Genomic DNA, 14,931 nt, shown 5'->3' on the forward strand with positions numbered 1-14,931 from the left:
CTTCAAAAGCCTGGTGTGACGGAACCGTCACAGAGCTCTGGCCAGGTACCCATAACATGCTCGAACTGTGAAACCAAATTGTCCATATAAAAACTGTTGGTTTGCCTTCGGAGGCTGGTTGAGACCAAGCCAGCTCCATCAAAGCTGAATGCTGATCAATACAAAGCTGGAACCTGTCTGATTCTCCTGAGTGTTGCTAAGGCTCAAACAGGTGTCTGAATTATGTGAATGAGCTTTACGCTCAGACTGTGCAATGCTTGTAAATTGCTCTCATCGTTAATCATTAATATGATGTACAGGCAGTCCCCGGGTTATGTACAAGATCGGGACTGTAGGTTTGTTCTTAAGTTGAATTTGTATGTAAGTCGGAACTGGTACATATTGTAGGGGAACCTCTAGGCAAACATTTCTCCAGAGCTCAGTTTTATTCTCCCACACCTCACTTCCCTCAGTCCTTTATTCTCAAGCTGAGGTGTCTGCTGAGAAAAGCCGCTCCGCGTCTCCCTGGTCTGCTGAGGGGGGCGCTAGCTTCATGTCTCCCTGGTCTGCTGGGGGGAAGCAGCTAGTGCGGGGTTGCCTCACCCGGTTTGTAAGTAGGGATCCGATGTAACCCGGGGACTGCCTGTATAGCAGCTGCAGTACCACTGACATGTAGGACAAAGGGGGCACCTTCCCCAGGGCCCAACAATTCAAAAAGGCCCACAGCTCCTGGCTCCCAAGTTATTTATAATGGAAAAAAGGTACCTGTCAATTGTAGGACTTCTGCTAATGTGACTACCAACATGGGCCGGAGATGTCCTATCCGCAGCTTTTAATATAACGATGTAGTGTTACATGCAGGAGAGCCTGGCTTTCAAATGTGACATCCAGTTAATGTCTTTGTTCAAGCCCAGGGAATCAGGGTCAGATTTGCAAAGGAATGCCAATCCCGAATTCTCTCTCTGGCTGTGTCCAGACTCAGGGGTTTTTTCGAAAAAAGTAGCCTTTTTTCGAAAAAACTTCCCCTGCGTCCAGACTCAAGCAACATTCTTTCGAAATTAATTCGAAAGAACGCGGCTTTTCTTTCGATGGCGGTAAACCTCAATTTACGAGGAAGAATGCCTTCTTTCGAAAGTTCCTCTTTCGAAAGAAGGCGTTCTTCAATGTAAATAGGGCTTCTTCGAAAGAGAGCATCCAGACTCACTGGATGCTTTCTTTCGAAAAAGCAAGCCGCTTTTTCGAAATTTCTCCGTGCAGTCTAGACGCTCTCTTTCGAAAGAGGCTCTTTCAAAAGATGCTTTCGAAAGAGGCTTGCAGTCTAGACATAGCCTCTGTGATTGGCTGCTGAAATTGACGTAGAAAAATTCCTATTTCCTGTTTTGGTGACATTCTAAGCATTCAAGTCTTAATGTGCTAAGTCTGAATATGTTTGATGCTGTATATGCTGCCAAACCATCTGGAAGAAGAAATAGATTTAGATGTTTGTGGTTATTATTGTGTTTGTAATTCTGGAGTAGCTATTGTAACATAACAGAGGGAAAGAAGGTCATGATCTGTTCTTGTGAAATTCGGTTTGTATCCCTCGTTATGTGTGAGAGGAAGGAACATGTGGGAGATAAGTGTGAAGGCCACCAACGGACCAGAGATGCTAATGGGAGGATCCAACAGTGGACAAGATGGTGTTGCAGATTACTGAATTAGCAATCTGCCCTCTTTGGATAACCCAGGACTCTGAGGGACAGGGTGAGCATTTATCAACGGGGACAAGATATTTGTGATCAAAACCAACTTTGCCTGGCAGAACAGAGAGGAGAAGGAGCAAGAGAAACCACTGGAGATAACAAACTTCCAGCAGAAAAACAGCATGGCAGTGCTAATCGTACTGATCGCAATGCAGGAAAACAGCTATAAAAAGAAGCTGCTTTGCCATAATTTTGGCAATACGTCCTGTCAAAGACTGGAGCATCGGTCCAGACCAATAGACCCCAGCTCCTCCTTTTGTGATCAGTCTTGTTGGTTCCAGAACATGGACTAGTAGATATAAAATCGATTGGTTGGACCGTGTGTGTGTCCGTGTACGCATATGCCAACTGCTTTGCCATTTCATTGTCAACAAATGTGGGATATTGCTTATTCCCCCTATAAAGATCCTATGTTCTTTTTAATGATCATAACACAATTGCTTTGTAGGAGAACGGCTACTTTTCAAATAAATAAATTGATTTCTGTTATTTCGACTCCAGCTCATCATCTGAGGAGTTGGGTTTTGCCTATGAAAGTCCACAATAGGATACATTTGTGTTAGTCTTTAAGGAACCACAGGACGACTCATTTTGAACTACAATCAAGTGCTTAGAGGCACTATGTGGATGAGTATTTCAGCATGGAAAACAGAGCTACCTTTTCATACCTGTCCATAGGCACCCTGAATTAACAACTGTTTCTGAAACCACCGACTCTAGATAGTTTGACTGAGAAGAGGCAATTACATATTGTCCAGACTGGCAGATTTTCTTCTTTCAAACAATTCCTTCAGTCTTCAAGCAATGTCCTCATTGACCATGGAAAGTGACAATAAAGTCACAAACACAAGTAGTCATTTTTAAAACAATTTGTATTGATGGTGCAGAGAAGGACAGAGTAGCCCAGGTGTGCAGAATCTAGTTCCCTTTCCTGTGAGCATCAACAAACACTGGATTTGAACAGGGTTCAAGAAAGAACTAAATACATTCATGAGGTTAGGTCCATCAATGGCTTTTAGCCAGGATGGTGTGAAAGTAGAAAGAATTATAGTGTAAGAGAAAGATGAATTATCCTGTAATAATTGAATAAGTTGAAGGAACACTGTCTCTGAACAGGAAAGAGGAAATTATGTTAATGTTGTTAATGTTCTTTGTAGGTATGCAGATCAGAGTGCTAGCCAAGTATGCCTGGAGTAACAGGAAAAGGAAACATTTGGGCTGTGTCTAGACTGGCAAGTTTTTCCGCAAAATCAGATGATTTTGTGGAAAAACTTGCCAGCTGTCTACACTGGCCACTTGAATTTCCGGAAAATCACTGACGATCTCATGTAAAATCATCAGTGCTTTTCCGGAAATACTATGCTGCTCCCGTTCAGGCAAAAGTCTTTTTCTGAAAGACTTTTGCGCAAAAGAGCCAGTGTAGACAGTATAGTAGTGTTTTCCGCAAAAAAGCCCCGATCGCGAAAATGGCGATCGGGGCTTTTTTGCGGAAAACCGCGTCTAGATTGGCCATGGATGCTTTTCCACAAAAAGTGCTTGTGGAAAAGCATCCTGCCAATCTAGACGCAATTTTTCCAAAAATGCTTTTAACAGAAAACTTTTCCGTTAAAAGCATTTTTGGAAAATCATGCCAGTGTAGACGTAGCCTAGGTGTTAGGCAGAAAGTAATTGAAATAACCAGGGAGATATGGACAGGAGATTGCTGTGCTTAATATGGAAATGAAGATACTTGACTAGCCTCATACTAATCATGTGAAGTTTTGCCACCCTTTTAATCTTGTTAAGTTGGCTTTCTTTTGACTGTATAAATCAAGGGGTTTGAACCTTGTATGGTACTTACATTTTCTGGGTGTATTAGCAGAGCGGCTTTGCTAATAAACAGAGCGGTCAGGCAAATCTGTGAGTCCTGTGTCTAACTTTGACAATGGGTAGGAATGGTGTGCCTGGCCTCTGTTTGTCAGAGGCTGGAAATGGATGACAGGGGAGGGATCACTTGATGATACCCTAGTCTGTTCCCTCCCTCTGGGGCATCTGATATTGGCCACTGTCAGCAGACAGGACACTTGGTTCGATGGCCCTTTGGTCTGATCCAGTCTGACCATTCTCCTGTTCTTCTGACAATCTTATCAGATCTGGAATGTTGCCTATAAATGCTGAGATCCTCATGTCTGGTAGTGAGGAAGCTCCACTCCAATAGCCCATGGGTACCAAGCTATAGAAAGGGCTCTGAAATTCAGAGTGACAAAACTGTCCCATTGCCCAAGCACGGTGTGCTGGAAATCCCCTTTCTCCTCCGCAGTCCTGGACACAAAGAACCCCACAGAGGACAGAAAGGGCAGCAGAGTAGCAGGATGTTGAGCAAACTGCCTTTGGTTCACCCACACAAATCGCACACGTCACCAGTGGAACTGCCCCCTGAAATCAACTCCAGCAGAGAGAAGAAAGAGCTAGATTTGACGCCCGCCTTCTTTCCCGATACAATCAGCTCCCAGCTTTCAAAGTAATCACATGCACATTTATGCGCACACAAAGGCAATTGCCGAATGCAGCCCTAATCTCAGCAGGGACCTGAAGCCCGTGCTGGAATACAGACACATGTATAATAACAAGATAATAATGACCAGTACCACTGCAGGCTGTGTGAAATGACATCACTATGGGCTGAGAATTGAATTCTCCTGTTTCTGTCCCCCATCATTCAATCAACACTGGGCTGAACAGGTTCAGGAACTGCTCAAGAGTTTATTCATGGCTTTCCTAAAGGCATCCTTCACCTCCCTGTTCCTCAGGCTGTAGATGAGGGGGTTCAACATGGGGATCACCAGCGAGTAAAACACTGAGGCCATATTGTCTATGTCCATGGAGTAACTGGAGCTGGGTCGGAAATACATGAAAAGGAGGGTGCCATATAATATGACCACCGTAGTCAAGTGACAAGCGCAGGTGGAGAAGGCTTTGTACCGGCCCTTGGCAGAGCGGATCCGCAGGATGGTGGAGATGATACAGACATAGGAGAGGAGGATGGTCGCAACGCTGATCACTACAGTGTAGCACATGGAAGCAATTAACGCAATCTCAGTGGTGCGGGTGTCAGAGCAGGAGAGCGCCAGTAAAGCGGAGATGTCACAATAGAAATAATGAATGATGTTGGAGCGGCAAAATGAGAGCCAGAATGTACAACATGTGAGTATCAACGCATCCATCAACCCCACAGCGCACACCCCAGCCACAAGCTGGTCACAACGCTGCCGGGACATGGTGACCATATAGAGCAGTGGGTTACAGATGGCCACATAACGGTCATACGCCATCACAGCCAGCAAGACACACTCAATATCTGAAAGTAAGATAGAGAAAAACATTTGCACAGCGCAGGCCGTGTGAGAAATGCTTTTCCTTTCAGCAAAGAAATTCTGCAGCATCTTAGGGCCTTTTGCAGAGGAATAGCAGAGATCACAGAAAGACAAAGCCCGGAGGAAAAAGTACATGGGGGTGTGGAGTCGGGGATCAGTCGTTATTAACAAGACCATCCCCCCATTCCCCACTATGGTGACAACATAAATCAGTAGGAACAACACAAACAGGGGGACCTGGAGCTCCGGATGATCTGTCAGTCCTGAGAGAATGAACTCAGTCGCCTCCGAGTGATTTCCCTCTTCCATCTCCTCTGAGCCGAGATCAGGCAGCTACAGGGATGTGGGCAGGCGGATGGTTCAGGAAACCTGTCCCTTCACTGTAAGGAAGTAAGTGAAGGAAAGTGGAGGTTGGTTTCTTAGTGTACCAGCACAAGGAAGGGCTTAGTCCAGAGAACCAGATATTCATAGCTGGTCATTCCACATCTTTGATCAGTTTCACACACTGTCTAAGTGCAAGGACACACAGGTTAATCATGTCCCCACTCACACGCGTGCGCGCTCGCGCACACACACACACACACACACACTCCTGTACTCTAATCTGAGCAGTAAACAGTGACTTGTGACTTTGAGATGGTTTCACCCTGATTCTCTCACAGAAGTGTGACGAGATGATTCCTTAGTTCAGGAAGGGATGAGAGTAAACCAGTGTCAATCTCGCTATGCTGTTTGGACAAGGGGAGCCCTGTCGCTTTGGGGTGAAGCTTGCTCACTGTGCTAATTAAGCTTTTTGGCATCTGATAGCGGCATTTACATGAGTCTGTATGAAACCCCTGAGACACAAAGGAAGGAATTGACTATGTAATTGCTTCTTTTTTTCCACCCACATTTCTCATCTCAGACAAACTCAGGAGGAAAAAGTACAAAGGGGTGTGGGGTTGGGGATCAATTGTGATTAACAAGATCACCCCCTTGCTCCCCACCAGCATGATAACATAAACCAGGAGGAAATCCCCCCTCCCCAAAGAGTGGAGCCTCGAACTTTGGATGATCTCTCAGTCCTGAGAGAATGAATTTAGTCACCTCCGAGGGATTTCCCTCTGCCATCTCCTCTGAACCGAGATCAGCTACAACTGTCATGAACTAAGTGGAGGGAAAAATGGAGATCACTTTCTTAATTGCTGGCCGTACTACATCAGGGAAGCGCTTAGTCCATAGTGCACATTGTACAACTACAAGGACAGGCAGGTTAATCCCCCCCCCCCGCGCCACACACACACACACACACACACACACACACACACAAACACTCCTGTTCACTAATCCAATCAGGAAACAGATACTTGTGACTCTGCTGTGGGAGAATCAGGGCAAAACCATCTCAGTGAGACGAGAGATCATTGCTTAGCTGAAGAAGGGCTGAGAGTAAAAGAGTGTTTACTCACTTCATCCACAAATTCAATTCACATGCTAACGGACTCAATGGAGATATGGGCTGGCTAGGACACTACCTATTTCATAACCACTGAAAGTGCTAACAGCTCTGTGAGTGGTAGCCTTCCTGTCTTAGCATCTATCTATTTACTTTGATCTGCTTAGGTTTAAGTACCCATTCTCCAGATACTTAATGATGCCCTGTCTCACACACCCTTCCTTTTTCCTTCTGTTCTTTTTCTCCCCCCTCTCCTTCCCCTCTCCTATTTATTTTGAGTTTTCATATCCCCTACTCATAACTCCGGTCATCTGAAGAAGTGGGCTGTGCCCACGAAAGCTCATGAGACCATCTACGTGGTTTTTTAGTCAATAAAGTGCTACCAGACCATCTGTTGGGTTTTTTTGTTTTTGTTTTAATCTCTCCTTTAGCAAGGGGAGCTCTGTGGCTGCCATGTCACTTTCACTAAACTTGCTCACTGTGCTAATTAAGCTCTTTCCAATCTCATACATTACTCTGTATGAAACCCCCGAGACATAAAGGAAAGCTGCAGTTTCTGTGACTACACAATCGCCTGTTTTTTTCCAACCAAAGGTGTTGTTCCTTTAGCTCAATGGATAAGAACTGGGATTGAGGCTTTTAATGCTTGAGGACTTCAATTCCGTGCCTGCCCATCACCATGCTGTCTGTACGGGTGTGTGACTCTGATACAGGACAACAGCACGTACCTGCTGGCAGCGGAGAGAGACGTGGCGATGTTTTTCCATTGATAGAAGCTGACACTTCGGTGCAGTTGGGAGGTTTTATACTGCGATGTGTGATCTGTGAGACAAAATCCCTGGAGCCACTGGGAATACCTGAGCTCAGAGAGACACAACAACAAATTAACGATCTCAGTGAATCTCAGCTATGGAACTGATGCCCAAGGGATTAATTTGGTACCTCTTTTCTCTGGTATCAGTAAATGATCAGAGTTGCAGAGTCCAAGCCTGAGGGATATTTCATTCTGCTCTTGTCACTGCAAGCTGGGTCCTGTATAGAGCTGGGCCAGAAAGGGTGTGTTTGTGGAGACCCACATCTTTCAACTGAAAGCTTAATATTTCAATTCAGAAACAAAACACACAGAAATGCCCCACGTATCATATCCCATACTTCTCTGCCGTGGGCCAAGCTCTCAGGCTGGACTCCATCCCCTCTGGTGCATGATGGTCTCTCCTGATGCGGAACTGCCCTTGAACATCACTAGAGTTCCCGTTCTCGCCAAACTATGAGTGTGGAATTGGCTTTTTTTGAAGGAAAACTAGATTTTCATGCAAATCTAGTTGAAACGAAAATCCAATTTCCCACTTTAAAAAAATCTTTGAAGGAATCTGTGAAGGAAGCCAGCCTGAGCACCGGGTTTGGAAACAAAAGAACAAAAGGTCCCATCTCCAGATGTGGTCGGCCTGACTTCCAGTTTGCCAGGGGCAAAGACTGGTGCAGGAGGTGCACATAATGGTGGACATTTGGGGGAGTGTTACCCCTTGCTTACTCCCTGTGGCATGGCCCAAAACCTCCTGTGGGAGGCTTGTGGCCTGGCAACGAGAATTTGGCAACGAGAATTTACTTTTTTCATAGAAAAGAATTCCAAAAAAAACCAGTTGAAATGAAAACCAATTTCCCTTAAAAAAAACATTGAAAAAAAATCCAGCCAGCCTCAGCCCTAGGTTTGGAATCAAAGGAACAAGAAGGCCCGTCTCTAGACTTGTTGGGTGTAATTTCTACCTTGGCCGGGGCATAGACTGGTGCCAAAGCTGCCAACAATGGTGGAGATTTGGACGAGCACATGCCCTGGTTCACCCCTGCCCCTTCAAGGCCAGGTGAACTAATCCCATAGCCCCTGGCTGGAAGTTTGTGAACTTGCCACATCCCACCCCAGGGCAAACAGCAGAGGAGAGGTCCTCCAGACAATCTAGAGGGGCTGCGTCTTCTGCAGCCAATTAGGGCCCAGCAAGCTGGTATAAAGAAGCTGCTGCTAGAGCCAGACTGGTTCAGACAAAGGTCCATCTAGCCCTGTCTTCCAACAGTGGCCAATCCCAGGGGCCCCAGAGGGAGTGAACAGAACAGGGTATCATCAAGTGATCCCTCCCCTGCCGCCCTTTCCCAGCCTCTGACAAACAGAGGCTAGGGACACCATCTCTGCACGTTCTGGTTAATAGGCATCGATGGACCTAACCGCCATGAATCTATCGAGTTCTTTTCGGAACCCTGTTAAAGTCCTTGTCTTCACAATGTTGGTTTGCCTTGGGTGGCAGGAAGGTCACCAGCCAACTCCATAAGGTGGAACCCGTCTGGCTCTCCCATGTGTTGCCAAGGTTCAACTAGGTATTAGAATGATATGACTGTATTTGAAATTCAGACTTTATGAAATGCTTGTATGTTGCTGCCAGCATTCATATCACATATAGCACCTGCAGTGGCACGGATGGGGAGGGAAAAGAGGGCATCTTCTCCGGGGTCTGGTAATTCAGAAGGGCCCACATAGCCTGGAAGCCTATATCTTGCTTCCAGCGTATTTACTCTCTTAGGGTATGTCTACACTACCACCCTAGTTCGAACTAGCGGGGTAATGTAGGCATACCGCACTTGCAAATGAAGCCCGGGATTTGAATTTCCCGGGCTTCATTTGCATAAGCCGGGCGCCGCCATTTTTAAATCCCGGCTGGTTCGAACCCCATGCAGCACGGCTACACGCGGCACGAACTAGGTAGTTCGAACTAATCCACGAGGAGTAACGGTAGTTCGGACTAGGAAGCCTAGTTCGAACTACCTAGTTCGTGCCGCGTGTAGTCGCGCGGCACGGGGTTCGAACCAGCCGGGATTTAAAAATGGCGGCGCCCGGCTTCTGCAAATGAAGCCCGAGAAATTCAAATCCCGGGCTTCATTTGCAAGTGCGGTATGCCTACATTACCCTCCTCGTTCGAACTAGGAGGGTAGTGTAGACCTACCCTTAGTCTTTTAACTGTTTTACTCTGGTTTAGCAGTAATGCAAGGCCTACAGAAATCGTGTTTCTGTAAGAAGTTAGCTTTGGCAATAGAGCAGGTTATAAGCAAGAAGTTCAGAATATAGTGTTAAGCTATAGCTTATTAGCGTGTGTGGAAATTGACCGTCTTGTTGATAAGGCCAGTTCAAAACCATAAAGGGGGCCAGAGCAGAAGCCTAGAGCAAAACTATATGCTAGACATGCTGTCAGAGAGACCCAAAAATGTAGGTGGGATGTCCTATTTGACCAAGAGAGGCCGGGGTGGACAACATCTAGTCATTTTTAGAATTTTCTGCATCTTGCCCATTTTTCCATTTGAGATGTTTTCTCCCCAGTCAAATGTGTGAACCCTCAAATCTTAAGGTACGGAAATCTGTTTTTGGTTTGGCTATTGGTGACATAAAAATGCCAGTAAAAATGCTACAAATGTTCTGCCCGAGGTTGACAGCTCTCTAGATATACACATGGGTATGTCTAGACTACAGGGTTTTTTCCAAAATAATGGCCTTTTTTCAAAAAAATTTTACCTGCATCTAGACTGCCATCGCCTTCTTTCGAAATTAAATAGAAAGAATGCTGCGTATTTTTCAACAGCAGAATACCTCCTTTTATGAGAAAGAACGCCTTTTTTCGAAAGTGCTCTTTTGAAAAAAGGAGTTTTTGAATGCAAACTGTGCTTTTTCGAAAGAGCTTCCAGATTGCCTGGGTGCTCTCTTTCGAAAAAGTGGATTGCGTTTTCGAAAGTTGTGTGGCTGTCTAGATGATCTCTTTCAAAAGAGGCTTGTAGTCTAGACGTACCCAGAGAAAGTGTGTGTATCTTTATGTTGCATTTTCATTTATGTTGTGACTTGAGGTGATCGTATCCAATTATGGCCCCGTTGCCTTAATTCTCTAATTGTGTGTAATTGTAACATTCTTTACATTAAAATTACTCAGTTTTTATTGTCAACAGTGTACACATCTTTGATGATGCAGTTCCCGAAATCTGCCACCTGTTGCCTGACATGGAGCTGTCCGACTCTTAATTTCTGTGGCTGGGGTGGAGCACAAACCTTGAAACATTCTGGTCAGACTGGGCCATAGCCAATTCCTAACAAAACTCTGGTCTACAGGCTGGTGAGCCAGCCAGGAGATTTTGAGGTATCTGCAGCCACATTTACCTGTGGAAAAAGGATTTTTTTCTATGTTTTGGGGTGTAGGAGTAGTTAGAAATCACATGAACCCCTGTGATTTGTCATCCTGTGACAAGTGCCAGGGAAGCAAGTGCCTAGACATACTTCCTCTTCTTGTTTGTTGGTTTAGCTCTTTGGTCAAATGACTAGAATGAGAGTAGTAGATGAATAACCGCTTCCTGGTGTGACTTATTGGGCAACTCCCCTGGGCCATGACCCTAAGGTGGGGTAGAACCCTGTTACTCCTGGACCACGAGATAGGGTCTTCAGATGCCCATACTTCTTGGCTTTCAAAGGAAGAGAAAGATTATACCCTCTGCTCCTTCTTCTTTGGGACTTATTTCAAAAATTCTGTGGCCGGTCTGAGGTATCTTTCGTTTCTCTGTCCATAAAGAGGGGATCTTCGGACTAGAGATTGTGTACCAGCTCTACAGCTTTATTGAGTCACGTTTTATCTTTAGTGCAGGAGTGAGTTACCTATGAAAAGAGATCGGTAAAGAGAGATAATGACTGAACTAGAGAAGGAAGAGAGGATACAGGCGTCTCAAAGGATGCACCTGGAATTGTACATAAACCTTTATGTGCTGACACTGGGAGTGGTTTAGAGAGCTTAAGAAATGTAGGGACACTGAGGGACTCTGGGGACCCGTGAGGTTAGATACATCAAATATGGGAGGTGGAAGAAGGGAGGAAAGATAGAAAATCCCATTATTGTCCAGACTGGCAGATTTTCTTCTTCAAACAATTCCTCCAGTCTACAAGGAATATCCTCATTGACCATAGAAAGTAAAAATAAAGTTGCAAACACAAATGCTCATTTTAAAAACCATTTGTATTGACAGTGCAGAAAAGGACAGGGGAGCCCAGGAGTGCAGAATCTGTTTCCCTTTCCTGTGAGCACCAGCAAACACCGGAGCATCTTATCCGTTCTGTAATATTCCCTACAGATGCGGAGCTCCCCATGTCTGGGAATGGGGAGGCTCCATTCCCTTAGCGCACTGGAACCGATCTATAGAAAAGGGCTTTGAAATGCAAAGCTCTACACATCAGTGACATCACTCTCCCATTGCCCTAGCACGGTGTGATGGAAATCACCTCTCTCCTCCTCGTGCCTGGACACACATCAGGTGGCAATAGATACAAGAACCCCACGGAGGACAGAAAGGGATACAGAGTAGCAGGAAGCTGCACAGACTCCCATTGGTTCACCCACAGAAATCACACATGTCACTCTTAGAACTACCCGATGAAATCAACACCGCTAGTAGAAAGAGGGAGCTACATTTGATGCCCCTCTTCTTTTGCAATACCAATCGGCTCCTTGATTTCAAAGCGAATCACATAGATTTTTATGCACACACAGAGGCAATAGCCGAATGCAGCCCTGATTTCAGGGGGGACCTGCAGCCCTTGTTACAATACAGACACATGTATAATAACAAGATAATAATGAACAATACCACCACGGACTGTGTGAAATGACATCGCTAGGGGCGGGGAATTGAATTCACCTGTTTTCACTGCCCACCACTCAACCAGCACTGAGATGAATGAATTCAGGAGTTGGTCAGGAATTTATTTACTACTTTCCTCAGCGCGTCCTTCACCTCCCTGTTCCTCAGGCTGTAGATGAGGGGGTTCAACATGGCGATCACCAGCGTGTAAAACAATGAGCCTATTTTGTCCGTATCCACGGAATAGCTGGAGTTGGGACGTAAATACATGAAGATCTGGGTGCCATGAAATATGGCCACCGCGCACAAGTGGGAAGCGCAGGTGGAGAAGGCTTTGCACCGGCCCTCGGCAGAGCGGATCCGCAGGATGGTGGAGAAGATAAAGACATAGGACAGGAGGATGGTCACAGCGCTAAGCACTATAGTGTAGCACATGGAAGCAAATAACGTAATCTCACAGGTGCGGGTGTCAGAGCAGGAGAGGGCCAGCAGTGGGGGGAAGTCACAGTAGAAATGCTTGATGACATTGGTACGGCAGAATGACAGCCGGAATATACAACACGTCAGTATCACGGAATCCACCAACCCCACAACATACACCCCGGCCACCAACAGGTCACAAAGCCGCCTGGACATGGTGACGGTATAGAGCAGTGGGTTACAGATGGCCACATAACGGTCATAGGCCATCACAGCCAGCAAGAGACACTCAACATCTGCAAAAAGGTTGGTGAAAAACCATTGCATAGCGCAGGCAGGGCGAGAAACGCTTTTCCTCTCCGATAAGAAATTCTGCAGCATCTTAGGACAGCTGACGGAGGAATAGCAGAGATCACAGAAAGACAAACTCCGGAGGAAAAAGTACATGGGGGTGTGGAGTCGGGGGTCAATCGTGATTAAGAAGATCATCCCCCCGTTGCCCACCAGAGTGATAACATAAACCAGGAGGAACACCAAAAACAGGGGGAGCTGCAGCTCCGGACGATCTGTCAGTCCTGTGAGAATGAACTCAGTCACCTCCGAGTGATTTCCCTCTTCCATCTCCTCTGAGCCGAGAGCAGGCAGCTTCAACCTGCCCCTTCACTGTAATGAATAAGTGAAGAACATTGGAGGTTACTTTCTTAATAGGCAGCAGTACTAGCACAGGGAAGGGGCTAGTGCACAGAGCCAGATATTCATAACTCATTCCACTTGTTTGATCAATTTCACACTGTACAACTACAAGCAGGTTAATCACCCCCCTCCTCCTCCACAAACACACACACACACACTCCTGGTCACTGATCCGAGCAGCAAACAGTGACTTGTGACACTGCTGCGGGAGAATCAGGGTAAACACCATCTCAGTGTGACAAGATTATTGCTTGGCTCAAAAAGGAGTGAGAGTAAACGAGTGTCGAGTTCTCCACCCTTTTTGGGAAAGGGGAGCTCTGTGGCTCAGCATGTGTGTTTGGGGTAAAACTTGCACACTGTGATAATTAACCGTAACCCTTTCCAAATTGATAACGGTATTTACATTACTCTGTATGAAACCCCAGAGACATAAGGAAGGCACCGGTTTTTGGGACGATACAATCACCATTTCTTTCCAAACGCATGTCTCGTTTCTTTAGCTGAATGGATAAGAGCTGGAACTGAGGCTTTTAATGCTGGAGGACTTCAGTTCAGCACCTACCCATCACCATGGTGTCCATGTGGGTGTGTGACTCTGATGCAGAACAACAGCATGTACCTGCGGACAGCAGAGAGATGTGGCGGCGTTTCTCCATCAACAGAAACTGACACTTTCGTTCAATTGGGAAGTTTTATACTGAGATCTGTGATCTGTGGGGCAGGATCCCTAGAACCATTGGGAATACGCGAGTTGAGAGACACAGCAGATAATTAATGAGCTCAGCAAATCTCAGCCATGGAGCTGATACTCTGGGGATTAATTTGCTACCCTCTTTCCCCCTGTGTCAGTAAGTGATGCAATTTCTATCAGAGTTGCCGAGTCCACACCTGAGGGATATTTCATTCTGCTCTTGTCACTGCGAGCTGGGTCCTGTGTAGCGCTGGGCCAGAAAGGGTGTGTTTGTGGAGACCCACATCTTTCAACTGAAAACTTAATATTTCTGCTCAGAAATAGAACACACAGAGATGCTCCAGGTGGCACATCCCACCCTTCTTTGCCATGGGCCCGGCTCCCAGGCTGGACTCCATCCCCTCTGCTGCACAATGTTGTACTCTGATGCGGAACTGCCCTTGGACATCATTAGAGTCCCACAGTTACAGTTTGGTAACAAGAATTTACTTTTCCATGAAATACCAGTTGAAATGAAAACCAACTTCCCTTAAAAATACATTGCCCCCCCCCAAAAAAAAAGTCCAGCCAGCCTCAGCCCCAGGTTTGGAATCAAAGGAACAACTGGTCTCATCTCTAGACCTGTTGGGCATAACATCCATCTTGGCCGGGGCAAGGACTGGTGCCAACGCTGCAAACTATGGTGGAGATTTGGACAAGCATGTGCCCTGGATCACCCCTGACCTTCCAAGGCCAGGTGAACTAATCCCAAAGCCCCCTGCTGGAAGTTTTTGAGCTTGCCACATCCCGCCCCAGGTCAAGGAGCAGAGGAGAGGTCCTCCAGGCAAGCTAGAAGGGCTGCGTCTTCTGCAGCCAATTAGGGCCCAGCAAGCTGGTATAAAGAAGCTCCTCGTCCAGGTCCCGACAGCTCCTTAACCTAACAATGGCCAGACTGGGTCAGACCAAAGGACCATCTAGCCCAGGGTCCTG

At 46.2% G+C, this 14,931-nt stretch overlaps 2 protein-coding genes across 2 annotated transcripts; both read right to left on the reverse strand.

The window, feature by feature from the left end:
- Positions 1-4,444: 4,444 nt before the first annotated feature.
- On the reverse strand, positions 4,445-5,383 carry LOC102452464 (olfactory receptor 8U9-like). Its single transcript, XM_014570161.3, has one exon. It carries the CDS (start codon positions 5,381-5,383, stop codon positions 4,445-4,447), a length of 939 nt encoding a protein of 312 aa, XP_014425647.3.
- Positions 5,384-12,260: 6,877 nt separating this feature from the next.
- Positions 12,261-13,199, reverse strand: LOC102452974 (olfactory receptor-like protein OLF2). Its single transcript, XM_006116433.3, has one exon. It carries the CDS (start codon positions 13,197-13,199, stop codon positions 12,261-12,263), a length of 939 nt encoding a protein of 312 aa, XP_006116495.3.
- Between the last annotated feature and the right edge of the window lie 1,732 nt (positions 13,200-14,931).

The sequence above is a fragment of the Pelodiscus sinensis genome, chromosome 5 (genome assembly GCF_052426305.1).
Source record: "Pelodiscus sinensis isolate ZL-2025 chromosome 5, ASM5242630v1, whole genome shotgun sequence".
Classification (NCBI taxonomy): Eukaryota; Metazoa; Chordata; order Testudines; family Trionychidae; genus Pelodiscus; species Pelodiscus sinensis.

Coding starts and splice junctions, on each gene's coding strand:
- LOC102452974 (XM_006116433.3), bottom strand. CDS start 13,199: ATGGAAGAGGGAAATCACTCGGAGGTGACTGAGTTCATTCTCACAGGA.
- LOC102452464 (XM_014570161.3), bottom strand. CDS start 5,383: ATGGAAGAGGGAAATCACTCGGAGGCGACTGAGTTCATTCTCTCAGGA.